This window comes from Carcharodon carcharias, assembly GCF_017639515.1.
Source record: "Carcharodon carcharias isolate sCarCar2 chromosome 29 unlocalized genomic scaffold, sCarCar2.pri SUPER_29_unloc_3, whole genome shotgun sequence".
Taxonomy (NCBI): domain Eukaryota; kingdom Metazoa; phylum Chordata; class Chondrichthyes; order Lamniformes; family Lamnidae; genus Carcharodon; species Carcharodon carcharias.
This window is the reverse complement of record NW_024470676.1, coordinates 1737376-1754684: the sequence shown is the minus strand read 5'-3', so window position 1 is coordinate 1754684 and position 17309 is coordinate 1737376. Positions and strand designations below refer to the sequence as shown.

Here is a 17309-nt window from a genome sequence, read left to right as displayed (position 1 = left end):
AGGTTTGTAGAAGCTAGAGCAGAATCTTAAAATTCAGGTGCTGTCGGACCTTGGTCAGTGAGCGATGGGGATTGATGGGTTGAGTAGAGAAGCAGGGATAAATACTGGGGGATGAAGTCCGTCCTAATGTGAGGTCTCCGATATCAATGGCCTGAAATATGTTTCCTTTGCTGCCTTTATTCAAAATTGCCCATGAAGACAACACAGCAGCTCCTCGAATAGACAGGCTGTTCAGCATCGCACTGCCTGTCTGTTCTCACCTTGCTAGATACTTCAATAAGGGAGCAAGATAACTGAAAGAGAGAGGAAGGCAAAGCTTTCTATGTGTAAAGCTGTCAAATATTCTGAGTTCTCATGAGCGTCTCTGATCTGCTGCAGAGTTTAAATTTCACAGAATATTAGCACTTTGCAGCTCAGAGAGAGACCATTGACTCACTGCCTGAAAGGGCGGTGGAAGCAGATTCAACAGGAACTTTCAGAAGGGGAACTGAGTAAATAGTTGAAGGGGACATTTTGTAGGGCTGTGGAGGAGAGAGTAGAGCTGAGATTGGGAATAATTGGACAGATCTTTCAAAGCCTCAACTATTCACAATCTACATTAGTAACTTGGATGAAGGGACTGACTGAACTGTAGGCAGATTTTCTGACTGTATGGTGAAGATAGGTAGGAAATATATAAGCTGGGCAGGAAAGCAAATTGTGAAGAGGGCACAAAGAGGATGTAGAGCGAGAATAATAGTTTCAGTGGGTGGACAAAAAAATGAATGGTTGGCATATAAGGAATGAAAATGTCAGGGTGTCCAGCTGATCCTATTTGTTCTGTTCTTATATTCTTATACAGACTCAGGGTTTACTGACAGTGCACAGCAAAGTGCTGTTCTCCCTCTTTGTTCCAACTTCCTCATTTTGACTCACAGTGATACATCAGCTCTTTCTAATTAAATACACAGATGGATCAACACAGGAAGAGGTCATTCAGCCCAAACAGAGCGTGTGGGCAGTTCCTCCCCAGGCGAGCAGTCGGACAGGTCCTGGGTAAGTAACGGAATGATTGGAATTCTCTTCCACGACCAACACCGTCCTTTGTTGATGTTGTGACTTTATAAAGACAGATTCCAATGATTGATGCCTTTGAAAGATTTCTACTGATTATTGAGATCTGGGTGTGAGGTTCAAGTCTCTTGTACAGAACAGCTTTCTAGCTCAAGGGATGAGGGAAGTGCAGAGACATGAGATTTGGGATGTCCTGGATGGTGAAAGGCGCTATGGAAATGCAAGTCCTTCCTTGCTTTTCTTTCTTAAAGCCTTGTAGCTCTCTGCAGAGCACCTATCATCCCACAGAGAACCAAATTAGTCTGTGAAGACATTGTCTAAAAGCAGTTCTGATCTCTCGAGAGCTGTCGGACAAGAGGTGAGGTCTCATTAACTCCTTTCTCTTTCAGAGTTTGAGAGTGAGAAACTGAGGAAATATCTGGGAGTGGACAATGATCGGGAAGTCTTACTTCGTCCTCTCACTTCTCCAAGGTAATATCATCAGCTCGAACAGATTTATGGTTAATAGTCTTTGTAAAAGATCATTCTCATTGATGTGTGATTGGGAACTGATTCAGCAGTGAGCCAGAGTACAAACTCACACCAAGTGCCATTCACCCATCACCCCTGTGCTCACTGATATACACTGACTCCCTGTCTGACAGCAGAATTGGAGGAGAGCAGAGATCTTGGAGGGTTGTAGAGGCTGGACGAGGTTACAGAGTTAGGCAGGATTGTAGCAGCGAGAGCAGAATCTTAAAATTCAGGTGATGTCGGACATTGGTCAGTGAGCAATGGGGATTGATGGGTTGAGTAGAGAAGCAGGGATAAATACTCGTGGATGAATTCTATTCTGCTGCGAGGGCTCCGATAGCAATGGTCTGAAATTTGTGTCCTTTGCTGCCTTTATTCAAAATTTCCCATGAAGACAACACAGCAGCTCTTCGAATAGACAGGTGGTTCAGCATCACACTTCCTGTCCATTCTCACCATGCTACATACTTCAATAAGGGAGCAAGATAACTGAAACAGAAAAGGAAGGCTAAGTTCTCTCTGTGTAAATGTCTCAAATATTCTGAGTTCTCATGAGCATCTCTGATCTGCTGCAGAGTTTAAATTTCACAGAATATTAGCACTTTGCAGCTCAGAGAGAGACCATTGACTCACTGCCTGAAAGGGCAGTGGAAGCAGATTCAACAGGAACTTTCAGAAGGGGAACTGGATAAATACTTGACGGGGACATTTTGCAGGGCTGTGGAGGAGAGAGCAGAGGTGATTGTGGGAATAATTGGACAGATCTTTCAAAGCCTCAACTATTCACAATCTACATTAGTGACTTGGATGAAGAGACTGACTGTACGGTATACAGATTTTCTGACTGTATGGTGAAGATAGGTACGCAATATATAAGCTGGGCAGGAAAGTAAGTTGTGAGGAGGACACAAAGAGGCTGCAGAGGCAGATAAATAGTTTCAGTGAGTGGATAAAAAAATGAGTGGTTGGCATATAAGGAATGAAAATGTCAGGGTGTCCAGCTGATCCTACTTGTTCTGTTCTTATATTCTTATACAGACACAGGGTTTGCTGACAGTGCACAGCAAAGTGCTGTTCTCTCACTTTGTTCCAACTTCCTCATTTTGACTCACAGTGACACATCAGCCCTTTCTAATTAAATACACAGAGGGAGCAGCACAGGAAGAGGTCATTCAGCCCAAGCAGAGCATGTGGGCAGTTCCTCCCCAGGCGAGCAGTCGGACAGGTCCTGGGTAAGTAACGGAACGATTGGAATTTACTTCCACGACCAACACCGTCCTTTAGTTGATGTTGTGACTTTATAAAGACAGATTCCAATGATTGATGCCTTTGAAAGATTTCTACTGATTATTGAGATCTGGGTGTGAGGCTCAAGTCTGTTGTACAGAACATCTTTCTAGCTCAAGGGATGAGGGAATTGCGGAGACATGAGCTTTGGGATGCCCTGAGGTGGTGAAAGGTGCTATAGAAATGCAAGTCCTTCCTTGCTTTTCTTTCTTAAAGCCTTGTAACTCTCTGTAGGGCACCCATCATCCCACAGAGAATCAAGTTATTCAGTGAAGACATTGTTTAAAAGCAGTTCTGATCTCTCGACAGCTGTCAGACAAGAGGTGAGGTCTCATTAAAACCTTTCTCTTTCAGAGCTTGAGAGTGAGAAGCTGATGGAATATCTGGGAGTGGACTATGATCGGGAAATCTTACTTCTTCCTCTCACTTCTCCAAGGTAATATCATCGTCAGCTCAGACAGTTTTATGGTTAATAGCCTTTGTAAAAGATCATTCTTATTGATCTGAGATTGGGAACCGATTCAGCAGTGAGCCAGTGTACAAACTCACACCAAGTCCCATTCACCCATCACCCCTTTGCTCACTGATGTACACTGACTCCCTGTCTGACAGCAGAATTGGAGGACAGCAGAGGTATTGGAGGGTTGTAGGGGCTGGAGGAGGTTACAGAGATGGGCAGGATTGTAGCGGCGAGATCAGATGTCGGGCATTGGTCAGTGAGCGAGGGGGATGATGGGTTGAGCAGGAAATCAGGGATGAAAACTGGGGGATGAAGTCTATCCCGATGCTAGGACTATGATAGCTATAACCTGAAATTAGTTTCTTTTGCTGGTTTTAGTCTGAATTTCCCATGAAGACAATACAGCAGCTCCTAGAATAGACAGGCTGTTCAGCATCACACTTCCTATCCATTCTCACCATGCTAGAAACTTCGATAAGGGCGCCAGATAACTGAAAGAGAGAAGGGAGGCAACGCTGTCTGTGTGTGCAACTGTCAAATATTCTGAGTTCTCATGAGCGTCTCTGATCTGCTGCAGAGTTTAAATTTCACAGAATCTTAGCACTTTGCAGCTCAGAGAGAGACCATTGACTCACTGCCTGAAAGGGCGGTGGAAGCAGATTCAACAGGAACTTTCAGAAGGGGAACTGGATAAATACTTGAAGGGTACATTTTGTAGGGCTGTGGAGGAGAGAGTAGAGCTGAGAGTGGGAATAATTGGACAGATCTTTCAAAGCCTCAACTATTCACAATCTACATTAGTAACTTGGATGAAGGGACTGACTGAACTGTAGGCAGATTTTCTGACTGTATGGTGAAGATAGGAACGAAATATTTAAGCTGGGTAGGAAAGTAAGTTGTGAGGAGGACACAAAGAGGCTGGAGAGGGAGAAAAATAGTTTCAGTGAGTGGATAAAAAAATGAGTGGATGGAATATAAGGAATGAAAATGTCAGGCTTTCCAGCTGATCCTACATGTTCTGTTCTTATATTCTTATACAGACACAGGTTTAGCTGACAGTGCACAGCAAAGTGCTGTTCTCTCACTTTGTTCCAACTTCCTCATTTTGACTCAGAGTGGCATATCAGCACTTTCTAATTAAATACACAGAGGGAGCAGCACAGGAAGAGGTCATTCAGCCAAAGCAGAGCGTGTGGGCAGTTCCTCCCCAGGCGAGCAGTCGGACAGGTCCTGGGTAAGTAACGGAACGATTGGAATTCACTTCCACGACCAACACCGTCCTTTGTTGATGTTGTGACTTTATAAAGACAGTTTCCAATGATTGATGCCTTTGAAAGATTTCTACTGATTATTGAGATCTGGGTGTGAGGCTCAAGTCTGTTGTACAGAACATCTTTCTAGCTCAAGGGATGAGGGAAGTGCAGAGACATGAGATTTGGGATGTCCTGAGGTGGTGAAAGGTGCTATAGGAATGCAAGTCCTTCCTTGTTTTTCTTTCTTTAAGCCATGTAACTCTCTGTAGAGCACCTATTATCCCACAGAGAATCAAATTAGTCGGTGAATACATTGTCTAAAAGCAGTTCTGATCTCTAGGGTGCTGTCAGACAGGAGGTGAGGTCTCATTAACTCCTTTCTCTTTCAGAACTTGAAAGTGAGAAACTGATGAAACATCTGAGAGTGGACAATGATCGGGAAATCTTACTTCCTCCTGTCGCTTCTCCAAGGTAATATCGTCAGCTCGGACAGATTTATGGCTAATAGTCTTTGTAAAAGAGCATTCTTATTGATCTGTGATTGGGAACCGATTCAGCAGTGACTCAGTGTACAAACTCACACCAAGTCCCAATCAACCAACAGCCCTGTGCTCACTTATATACACTGACTCCTTGTAAGACTGCAGAATTGGAGGAGAGCAGAGGTCTTGGATGGTTGTAGAGTCTGGAGGAAGTTACAGAGTTAGACTGGTTTGTAGAAGCTAGAGCAGAATCTTAAAATTCAGGTGCTGTCGGACCTTGGTCAGTGAGCGATGGGGATTGATGGGTTGAGTAGAGAAGCAGGGATAAATACTGGGGTATGAAATCCGTCCTAATGTGAGGTCTCCGATATCAATGGCCTGAAATTTGTGTCCTTTGCAGCCCTTATTCAAAATTGCCCATGAAGACAACACAGCAGCTCCTCGAATAGACAGGCTGTTCAGCATCGCACTTCCTGGCCATTCTCACCTTGCTAGATACTTCAATAAGGGAGCAAGATAACTGAAAGAGAGAGGAAGGCAAAGTTGTCTGTGTGTAAAACTGTCAAATATTCTGAGTTATCATGACTCTCTCTGATCTGCTGCACAGTTTAAATTTCACAGAATCTGAGCACTTTGCAGCTCAGAGAGAGACCATTGAGTCACTGCGTGAAAGGGCGGTGGAAGCAGATTCAACAGGAACTTTCAGAAGGGGAACTGGATAAATACTTGAAGGGAAATTTGCAGGGCTGTTTGAAAGCTGCTGGAGAGGAATTGGGAAAGAGTCAGCACAAGCACGATGGGTCAAATGAGCTCCTCCTGTGTTGTATCATTCAACAATCAGACAATTTAAGATCCTTATTAGCAAATCTTCAGAATCCTGCTGAATCATAGATGTTTCAGAAGGACAGGGAACAAGACGTTTCTGGTATCAGTGTTTCATGTGGGGCCCAGTTCAGTTTGAACAAATAAACAACACCATCTTTGAAAGTCATGAACCCATCACAGCGGCACCACCGACACATGCAGAGCTCACGCTAGCGGCGCTTTGTTAGTGTGTTTCACAGTGTCTGCTGGAGTAGGGTCAGTGCTGAGCTTGGGGACAAGTCAGTCTACAATGCTGCATCGGAATCAACAATACAACAATATGGGGTTTGGATCAGAAATAATCCCTTAGACACTGAGGATCCAAAGAGATTCCTTAGACAATGAGGATCCAAAGAGATTCCTTAGACAATGAGGATCCAAAGAGATTTCTTATTCCATTGGTTGTCTAATTGGGGTCCATGATTTTCCAAGGGGTCCTCGTCAGAATCAAATTATCGAGCGAGAGAGAGAAAAACACCGGAGGGAACGGGAAAGGTGGGATAAATGGAAAACTGTTCACTCTGTTTACACTAATGGGAGTTAGTCTCAGTAATGGAGACCATGAAACTATCATCGATTGTCATACACACCCATCTGGTTCACTAATGCCCTTAAAGAAAGGAAATCTGCTGTCTATATCTGGTCTGGCCTACATGTGACTCCAGACTGATGGGAACTTGTCTGACTCTTCAACAGCCCTCTGAAATGTCCGAGCAATCCCCTCCATTCGAGGGACATTAGGGATGGGAAGCAAATGCTGGCCTTGCCAGTGACGCCCACATCCCATGAACGAATAAGTTTAAAAAAAGACTTATTACTTGGAAGGTGCAAGTGCAGGTTTTAATGATCCTTGAGCAGACCCTCTCAGCACTGACCCTACTCCAGCAGACACTGTGAAACACACTAACAAAGCACCTCTAGCCTGAGCTCTGCATGTGTCGGAGGTGCCGCTGTGGTGGGTTCATGACGTTCAAAGATGGTCTTGTTTATTTGTTCAAACTGAACTGGGCCCCACATGAAACGCTGATACCAGAAACCTCTTGTTCCCTGTCCTTCTGAAATATCCATGACTTCAGCAGGATTCTGAAGAGTTGCTGATGGAGGAACAGACACCCACTTTTTTTTGATCATTTACAGTCAGGAACCAATAATGTTTTGTTTCAAGTAGACGAGGTTTGAGATTTAAGATGCTTGCGAAGAGAATAAAGCTACAAGATTCCATGGCTTTTAAACAAACAAAAATAAACTTTACTGCACCAGTTCAGAAAGATGAAATAATTCACAATATCCACCTTATACCCTAACATTCTGGATTAATATGAGCTCATGTGAATTAATAGACAAACTGTGGTCTCACAGCTACACTACTCATTAAATTGTAAACTCGACCAAGATAGAGCCCATGGATTTCACAACAACCGACCTGGACATCAGTGAACACTGTTAGTCAACCAATCTCACTGAAACTCTGTTTCTCTCATGAGGGATTCCAGTCTTCAACTCCGAAGATCTTGCCTTGGAATTCTCTCCAAAAGACACTTCAACTCGGATGGCTTCAGTGACATTCCACCTCACAGGGTTTCCATCTCTCCTCCTGAGGCTCCATTGCCCTGGATTCCCGACTATATACTCAAGCGCCACTAGGTTTAGATGAAAGGTTTTGATTGACTGGGTAGACAGAGAATGTTCCCTCTTGTGGGCAGGAGAATAACTAGAGGCCGAGTGATTGGTGATTCCTTAAACATTGAAGAGGGAATGAACACCAATCAGATTGAATCAGATTAGCCAATCAGCTGTGTTGAAGAGCAGACAGGAATGTTAGGCTAATTAGTGATTCATGACGGTGATAATGGGGGGAGTTCTGAGGGCTCCTAATCCATTGTCCTGTCTTGTAAATCAGCACTGAATGGATCTCAATTGGTGGGTCTTGTAGACACTGTGTTGGGTGGAAGACTGGCTTCACTAAGGGGAAGCGGTAGCAGAGAGGTATTGTCACTGGGCTAGTATTCCAGAGGCCCAGGGTGATGCACTGGGGCCCTGGGTGTAAATCCCATCATGGCAGATGAATGGAATTAAAAAGCCTGGTTCACTGATCACCTTCAGGGAAGGAAATCTGCCACCCTTACCCAGTCTAGCCTACATGTGATTCCAAACCCACAGCAATGTGGTTGACTCTTAAATGCCTCTGATGGGCATGGGATGGATAATAAATGCTGGGCACATGCCATTAACGAATAATTTGAAAAAAGCTAAAAGGAGTCCTGAGGACCATGAGCCAATGTAGAATGAACTTGTCCATTCCTGTGGCCAGGATTCTCTTCCATCCGTTGTGAAACCTTGGGGAGTTCCTTGTGTGTCCTGTAGATGGTCCAAACTGCAGCCACTGTGCCCCAGTGATGGAGGGAGTGGATATCGAATCCAGTGGATCTACAAACCTTCCAGAGTTAAATATTGATATTTCTCTCCCCAGTTGGACTGTCACAAGAGTGGAAAGGCGACACTCCACGAGAGGTGACAGCGCAGGAAGGTTCGTGTGTACAGATTCCATGTCATTACAGTTATCCATCACGTTTGGAAAACCAACCACGAGTCGGAGTCTGGTTTAATAACAAGAATCAGATTCCTGGATCTCCCATAGCCTTTCACTCCAAAGATCACAGTCACGAGTTACCACGGTTCCACCATCGGACCCGGCTGTCTGGAGACCTGAAAGATGGCGACTGTTCCCTGATTATAAACAACATCAGACGGGAAGATGCAGGACCTTATTTTTTCAGAATAGAATTTGACAGAAGTAATAGATACAACTACTATACTGTAACCCAGCTTCACGTTTCTGGTAAGTGCTGTGTTATAATTACTCAACAATTCACATTCAACACTCAATGGGAAATAACACAAACTGTGACGTTTACATATTAACACAAAACACAGCTTATTATAACACACTGTCTGATTCTCAATAACCTGGTGATAGCTTCCAGTTCAGTCCTAAAGCAACCTCTAATACTCACTTTAATATCAATAATTAAATGTATTGACTGCATCCATCAATGTTATCAGGTTATCCACTCCCATCAATCTCCCTAATCCTGTTTAAAAGTATTTCCTGATCATCGTAATCTCTCAGTTCTGATATCATCATTGTAAAAGTGCTTTCTCTTGTGGGACTGTGATTTCTATTTGAACTGATGCTTCATGTTATATTTCTCTAAAAGGATCCATTCTCTGTCTGTTAGATTTCACAGATAAACCCACGATATTCCCTGCTGAAATTATTGCAGGAAAATGTGTGGATGTAAGATGCACCTTCAACACAACGTGCAATGGAATAGCAGCACCTGTCTTAACCTGGGACACTCCCACTGACGTACCTGGATCAGTCTCAAACACTGCAACTCAGCATAGTGTCACTCTGACCTATACTTCTGTTCTGACCCTGATCCCATCACTCAAACACCACGGACACACTCTCAGCTGCAGAGTGAGATATCCATCTGTTTCATCAGAGCGGACCCTCCTACTAACTGTGCAATGTAAGTATGGACATCCTTCATTCTACATTATCTTGAAAGGCCTACATCGTACACAACAACTGCATTGTGCTTAATAACAAGTCAGTAGTCTTTAACTGATAGAAATTCAACTCTGACACTGCAGCACAACCTCAGTAATGACCCCATGACAGTGCAGCACTGCCACATTACTGACCCTCGGACAGTGCAGTACTCCCTCAGTACTGACCCTCTGATAGTGCAGCACTCCGTCAGAACGGACCCTCTGACAGTGCAGCACTCCATCAGTACTGACCCTCTGACAGTGCAGCACTCTCTCAGTACTGACTCTCGGACAGTGCAGCACTCCCTCAGTACTGACCCTCTGACAGTGCAGCACTCCCTCAGTACTGATCCTCGGACAGTGCAGTACTCCCTCAGTACTGACCCTCCAAATGTTCAGCACTCCCTTAGTACAGGACTGTAGTGACTGCCTCGATAATGTGCTTTGTGGTGATGGAATCGCCATTGATGTCACAACTTTCACTTTCTCAGGGTCTCTCAAATGCTTAACAGTCAATGTAAGTAACTGATCTATATTTGTTTTTAGATGCACCACAGAATCTCTCAATTAATTCTCTTGATATGATTAACGCTTCATCAATCAATATAATTGAGGGGAATTCTGCAGTGATAATCTGCTCTGTCGAGAGCTTCCCAGCTTCTAACCTGACGTGGCAACATCTTAATGTCCCAATGAACAGAACAAGTTCTAACAATGTGCTGTGGTTGGTGATTCCTCACGTTACATCCAGGGACACTGGAGACTATCAGTGTGTGGCAGAGAATGAACATGGAGCAGTGGAGGGGTTCATAACTATCACTGTGGAACGTGAGTTAACACAAACTGCTATAACACTCTCACATACAGTTGCACAGATACAAACACACACACACACACACACACACACACACAAAGACACACACACACACACACACACACACACAGGTGCACACAAACAAGCAATCATGTGCAATCCCACATGTGCACAGGTGTGTACGCCTGCATGCTCACACACAGAAGGAAACATACATACAGAACCACACGTGTGCTTGCTCACACACACACAGACATGTGTGAGTTGTCTGTTCTCCCTGTGATGCACTGGAGCGTTCCTCCAGATTCTGCTCTGAAACACTGACGACATCAGCTGAACAAGACCCTGTATTGGATGAGCAGCCCCCTGCACAGAGAATTGTAGGTTTTTCACTCAATACCCCATTATTCTAAAGCAATTCCTCCACTGTCAAATCCCTGTAAACATCCTGATGATGTGAAAGACGTTTTCTTTTCTTCTAGCCCGACAGTGTCTCCTCTGGTGGAAGGCTGTAATTACAGCGTGACAGTTTACATATCCACATAAGACCATAAGACCATAAGACAAAGGAGTAGAAATTAGGCCAATCGGCCCATCGAGTCTGCTCTGCCATTCAATCATGGTTGATAAGTTTCTCAACCTCATTCTCCCACCTTCTCCCCGTAACCTTTGATCCCCTTACCAAACAAGAACCTACCTATCTCGGTATTAAATACATTCAATGACCTGGCCTCCACAGCCTTCTGTGGCAATGAATTCCACAGATTCACCGCACTCTGGCTAAAAAAGTTTCTCCTCATCTCTGTTCTAAAAGGTCTTCCCTTTACTCTGAGGCCGTGCCCTCGGCTCCTAGTCTCTCCTACTAACGGAAACATCTTCCCCACGTCCACTCTATCCAGGCCTTTCAGTATTCTGTAAGTTTCAATCAGATCTTCCCTCATCCTTCTAAACTCCATCGAGTATAGACCCAGAGTCCTCAAATGTTCCTCATATGTTAAGCCTTTCATTCCTGGGATCATTCCCGTGAACCTCCTCTGGACCCTCTCCAGGGCCAGCACATCCTTCCTGAGATACAGGGCCCAAAATTGCTCACAATATTCTAAATGTGGTCTGACTAGAGCCTTATAAAGCCTTAGCAGCAGATCCCAGCTTTTATATTCTAGTCCTCTCGAAATAAATGCCAACATTGCATTTGCCTTCCTAACTACCAACTCAACCTGCAAGTTAACCTTAAGAGAATCCTGGACTAGGACTCCCAAGGACCTTTGCACTCCAGATTTCTGAATTCTCTCCACATTTAGAAAATAGTCTATACCTTTATTCTTCCTACCAAAGTGCATGACCTCACATGTAACTCTTTTGAGTACAAACACATTTCCATCTGTTCCTATTCAGATGAAGTTACATTGTTTCATAGTTTGCCATTGTGAGATTTGAATTCTTGATCTTGGGATTACAAGCCCAGTACCATAACCACTTGGCTATTTAGGCCAAGCTATGACCTCACATGTAGCAAGAGCTGAACAACACTCAGCTTGGGCTGTGAAATGACAGGTAAAGTTCACGCCACACAAGGACCAGGCAGTGATCATCTCCAACAAGAGAGAACCTATCCATCTCCCCTTGATATTCAATGAATTTACCATTGCTGAATCCCCCACGACCAACATCCTGGGGGATGTTAACCAAACCCCGAACTGGTCCAGCCATAAATACTGTGGCTACAGGAGCAGGTCAGAGGCTGGGAATTCTGTGGGGGTGAATAACTCACCACCACCTTCTCAAGGGCAATTAGGGATGGGTAAAAAATGCTGGTCTAACCAGTGACACTCACTTCCCATGAATGTCCAAATAGAAAAGCACATTCAGTGACCATTATAAATGTTGAATTAGGCACTTATAATGGGGAAGGTGCTTTGAAATGCACATAGACACCAAATAGAGAGAGAGACGAAGCATTGAGTTTTATTCACAATGAAATCTTTATTTGTTTTTAGATACACCACGGAATCTCTCAATTACTTCTCTTGATATGATTAATGCTTCATCGATCAATATAATTGAGAGGAATTCTACAGCGATAATCTGTTCTGTCGAGAGCTTCCCAGCTTCTAACCTCACGTGGCGACATCTTAATGTCCCAAAGAACAGAACAAGTTCCAACAATGAGCTGTGGTTGGTGATTCCACACGTTACATCCAGGGACACTGGAGACTATCAGTGTGTGGCAGAGAATGAACATGGAGCAGTGGAGGGGTTCATAACCATCACTGTGGAACGTGAGTTAACACAAACTGCAATAACACTCTCACATACAGTCGCACAGATACAAACACACACACACACACACACACACACACAGGTGCACACAAACAAGCATTCATGTGCAATCCCACATGTGCACAGGTGTGTACGCCTGCATGCTCACACACAGAAGGAAACATACACAGAATCACACGTGTGCTTGCTCACACACACACAGACATGTGTGAGTTGTCTGTTCTCCCTGTGCTGCACTGGAGCGTTGCTCCAGATTCTGCTCTGAAACACTGATGACATCAGCTGAACAAGACCCTGTATGGGACGAGCAGCCCCCTGCACAGAGAATTGTAGGTTTATCACTCAGTACCCCATTATTCTAAAGCAATTCCTCCACTGTCAAATCCCCGTGAACATCCTGATGATGTGAAAGTCATTTTCTTTTCTTCTAGCCCGAACAGTATCTCCTCTGGTAGAAGGCTGTAATTACAGCGTGACAGTTTACATATCCACATGCAGCAAGAGCTGAACAACACTCAGCATGGGCTGAGAAATGACAAGTAATGTTCATGCCACACAAGTACCAGGCTGTGAACATCTTTAACAAGAGAGAAACTAACCATCTCCCCTTGATATTCAATGGCTTTACCATTGCTGAATTGTCCACGATCAACATCCTGGGGGTTGTTAACCAAACAACTAACTGGACCAGCCATAAATACTGTGGCACCAGGAGCACGTTAGAGGCTGGGGAGTCTGTGGGGGGGGAGATAACTCACCACCACCTTCTATAAGACTATAAGACCTTAAGAAATAGGAGAAATTAGGCCTTTCGGCATATCGAGTCTGCACTGCTATTCAATCATTTTTGATAAGTTTTTCAACCCCATTCTCCAGCCTTCTCCCCATAAACTTTGATCCCCTTACCTATCAAGAACCTATCTATCTCCATCTTCAATACGCTTCACAAGGGCAATTAGGCGCGGGTAATAAATGCTGGCCTAACCAGCGACACCCACTTCCCTTGAATGTACAAATAGAAAAATATATGCAGTGACCATCACTAATGTTGACATAGGAACTTATAATGGGGAAGATGCTTTGAAATGCACAAGGACACCAAATAGAGAGAGACGAAGCATTGAGTCTTGCTCACATTAAAATCTTTGTTTGTTTTTAGATGCACCACAGAATCTCTCAATTAATTCTCTTGATATGATTAACGCTTCATCGATCAATATAATTGAGGGGAATTCTGCAGTGATAATCTGCTCTGTCGAGAGCTTCCCAGCTTCTAACCTCACGTGGCGACATCTTAATGTCCCAAAGAACAGAACAAGTTCCAACAATGAGCTGTGGTTGGTGATTCCTCACGTTACATCCGGGGACACTGGAGACTATCAGTGTGTGGCAGAGAATGAACATGGAGCAGTGGAGGGGTTCATAACCATCACTGTGGAATGTGAGAGCACATAGGCTTCAACATCACTCTGACACAGATACACACACACACACACACACACACACACATGCACACACGCAAAATGAGTAGACACGAACCCTCACACTTACGTTCAAAATCATACACTTGCAATTACATACACAAAAACGCACACACACTTAACTCACACACACTCACATGCACACACACACACAAACTGATGCACAGACATTCACACACATACACAGACTGGCGTACACACGTGCACACACACACACACACACACACACACACACACACACACAAACACACAAACACACAGGCACACTCAGACACGCAGGCCACGAAACACAAACACACTCACCAATGCACAGAGATACACAGGCACACACAAAGAAACACATACACACATGTGAGTTCCTCTCCTGAGGGAAGGTACCTGGAAATGCATGAAAACATCAGATACAGAGAGATGATGCATGGAGTCTTGCTGTGCAATCTGCTTGCTCACATTAAAATCTTTATCTATTTTTAGATGCACCACGGAATCTCTCAATTAATTCTCTTGATATGATTAACATTTCATCGATCAATATAATTGAGGGGAATTCTGCAGTGATAATCTGCTCTGTCGAGAGCTTCCCAGCTTCTAACCTCACGTGGCGACATCTTAATGTCCAAATGAACAGAACAAGTTCCAACAATGAGCTGTGGTTGGTGATTCTTCACGTTACATCCAGGGACACTGGAGACTATCAGTGTGTGGCAGAGAACGAACGTGGAGCAGTGGAGGGGTCCATAACCATCACTGTGGAACGTGAGTTACTGCAAACTTCAACTTCACTCACACACACATACAAACACACACAAACACACATGTGCACGAAAACATGCTTTCATATTTAATTCCATGCGTGCACAGGTGTGTACGCCTGCATGCTGACACACACAGAAGCATACATACAGAATCACACGTGTGCTTGCTCACTCACACACAGACATGTGTGAGTTGTCTGTTCTCCCTGTGCTGCACTGGTGTGTTGCTCCAGATTCTGCTCTGAAACACTGACGACATCAGCTGAACAAGACCCTGTATTGGACGAGCAGCCCCCTGCACTCAATACCCCATTATTCTAAAGCAATTCCTCCACTGTCAAATCCCTGTGAACATCCTGATGATGTGAAAGACATTTTCTTTTCTTCTAGCCTGACAGTGTCTCCTCTGGTGGAAGGCTGTAATTACAGTGTGACAGTTTACATATCCACATGCAGCATGAGCTGAACAACACTCAGCTTGGGCTGAGAAATGACAAGTAATGTTCACGCCACACAAGCACCAGGCAGTGATCATCTCCAACAAGAGAGAATCTAACCATCTCACCTTGATATTCAATCACTTTCCCATCACTGAATCCCCCACGATCAACATCCTGGGGAATGTTAACCAAACAACTAACTGGACCGGCCATAAATACTGTGGCTATAGGAGCAGGTCAGAGGCTGGGACTTCTGTGGGGGTGAAAAACTCACTACCACCTGCTCAAGGGCAATTAGGGATGGGTAAAAAATGCTGGTCTAGATAGATACATCCACTTCCCATGAATGTACAAAAAGAAAAATGCCGGCAGTGACCATTATAAAAGTTTACATAGGAACTTAAAACAGGAAAGAAGCCTTGAAATGCACATAGACACCAAATAGAGAGAGATGAAGCATTGCATCTTGCTGTGCACTGTGTTTGCTCACAATAAAACCTTTATATGTATTTAGATGCACCACAGAATCTCTCAATTAATTCTCTTGATGTGATTAACGTTTCATCGATCAATATAATTGAGGGGAATTCTGCAGTGATAATCTGCTCTGTCGAGAGCTTCCCAGCTTCTAACCTGACGTGGCGACATCTTAATGTCCCAATGAACAGAACCAGTTCCAACAATGAGCTGTGGTTGGTGATTCCTCACGTTACATCCAGGGACACTGGAGACTATCAGTGTGTGGCAGAGAATGAACATGGAGCAGTGGAGGGGTTCATAACCATCACTGTGGAACGTGAGTTACTGCAAACTTCAACATCACTCACACACACACACACACACACACACACACACACACACACACACATACACACACACATGCAGAAACACACACAACCTCTACTGACACACACACACAAACACACATGCACAGACAGACACACGTGCGCACACACACATGAACACACATGAGTGTGTGCACACACACAGATCCTTATTGTGCAGAAACTTACACACACCCAAGCCAACACACACATTCACACACAAAAACGTGTGGGTTCCCTCTCCTCTCTCAGTGCTGCACTGGAGTCTCGGTATCAGCTCCGATTCTGTGTTGAAGGAAGGTAAGCTCCGGATCAACAAGTCCCTGAATTAGATGGAGCAACCTCCTGAACAGAGAATTGTAGATTTACCCCTCAGTGATCCATCGATCAAATACAATTCATTGCCTGTCAAGCCCTTGGGGACATCCTGAGGATCTGAAAGGATGTCCATTCTAGATGGACACCTCCACTGGTGGGAGAATGTAACTGCAGTGTGACAGTTTACATAGGCAGTGCCCATTGTAAATGTGAAATAAGTTCTTATCCTGAGGGAAGGTACCTGGAAATGCATTCAGACATCAGATACAGAGACATGATGCATGGAGTCTTGCTGTGCACTGTGCTTGCTCACATTAAAATCTTTATATGTTTTTAGACGCACCACAGAATCTCTCAATTACTTCTCTTGATATGATTAACGCTTCATCGATCAATATAATTGAGGGGAATTCTGCAGTGATAATCTGCTCTGTCAAGAGCTTCCCAGCTTCTAACCTCACGTGGCGACATCTTAATGTCCCAAAGAACAGAACAAGTTCCAACAATGAGATGTGGTTGGTGATTCCTCATGTTACATCCAGGGACACTGGAGACTATCAGTGTGTGGCAGAGAATGAACATGGAGCAGTGGAGGGGTCCATAACCATCACTGTGGAACGTGAGTTACTGCAAACTTCAACTTCACTCACACACACACACAAACACACACAAACACACATGTGCACGAAAACATGCTTTCATATTTAATTCCATGCGTGCACAGGTGTGTACGCCTGCATGCTGACACACACAGAAGCATACATACAGAATCACACGTGTGCTTGCTCACTCACACACAGACATGTGTGAGTTGTCTGTTCTCCCTGTGCTGCACTGGTGTGTTGCTCCAGATTCTGCTCTGAAACACTGACGACATCAGCTGAACAAGACCCTGTATTGGACGAGCAGCCCCCTGCACAGAGAATT

The 17309-nt window shown here is 44.3% G+C and overlaps 1 protein-coding gene across 1 annotated transcript; it reads left to right on the top strand.

Moving 5' to 3' along the window:
• The first annotated feature begins 1446 nt into the window (after positions 1-1446).
• LOC121274101 (sialic acid-binding Ig-like lectin 10) lies at positions 1447-16396 on the top strand. Its single transcript, XM_041181254.1, has 12 exons — positions 1447-1524; positions 2714-2798; positions 3208-3289; positions 4956-5037; positions 8383-8751; positions 9152-9448; positions 10017-10298; positions 12282-12563; positions 13724-14005; positions 14520-14801; positions 15755-15922; positions 16317-16396. The coding sequence occupies exons 4-12, from the start codon at positions 4998-5000 to the stop codon at positions 16394-16396; spliced, it is 2082 nt and encodes a 693-aa protein (XP_041037188.1). The 5' UTR covers positions 1447-1524; positions 2714-2798; positions 3208-3289; positions 4956-4997.
• The last annotated feature ends 913 nt before the right edge of the window (positions 16397-17309 follow it).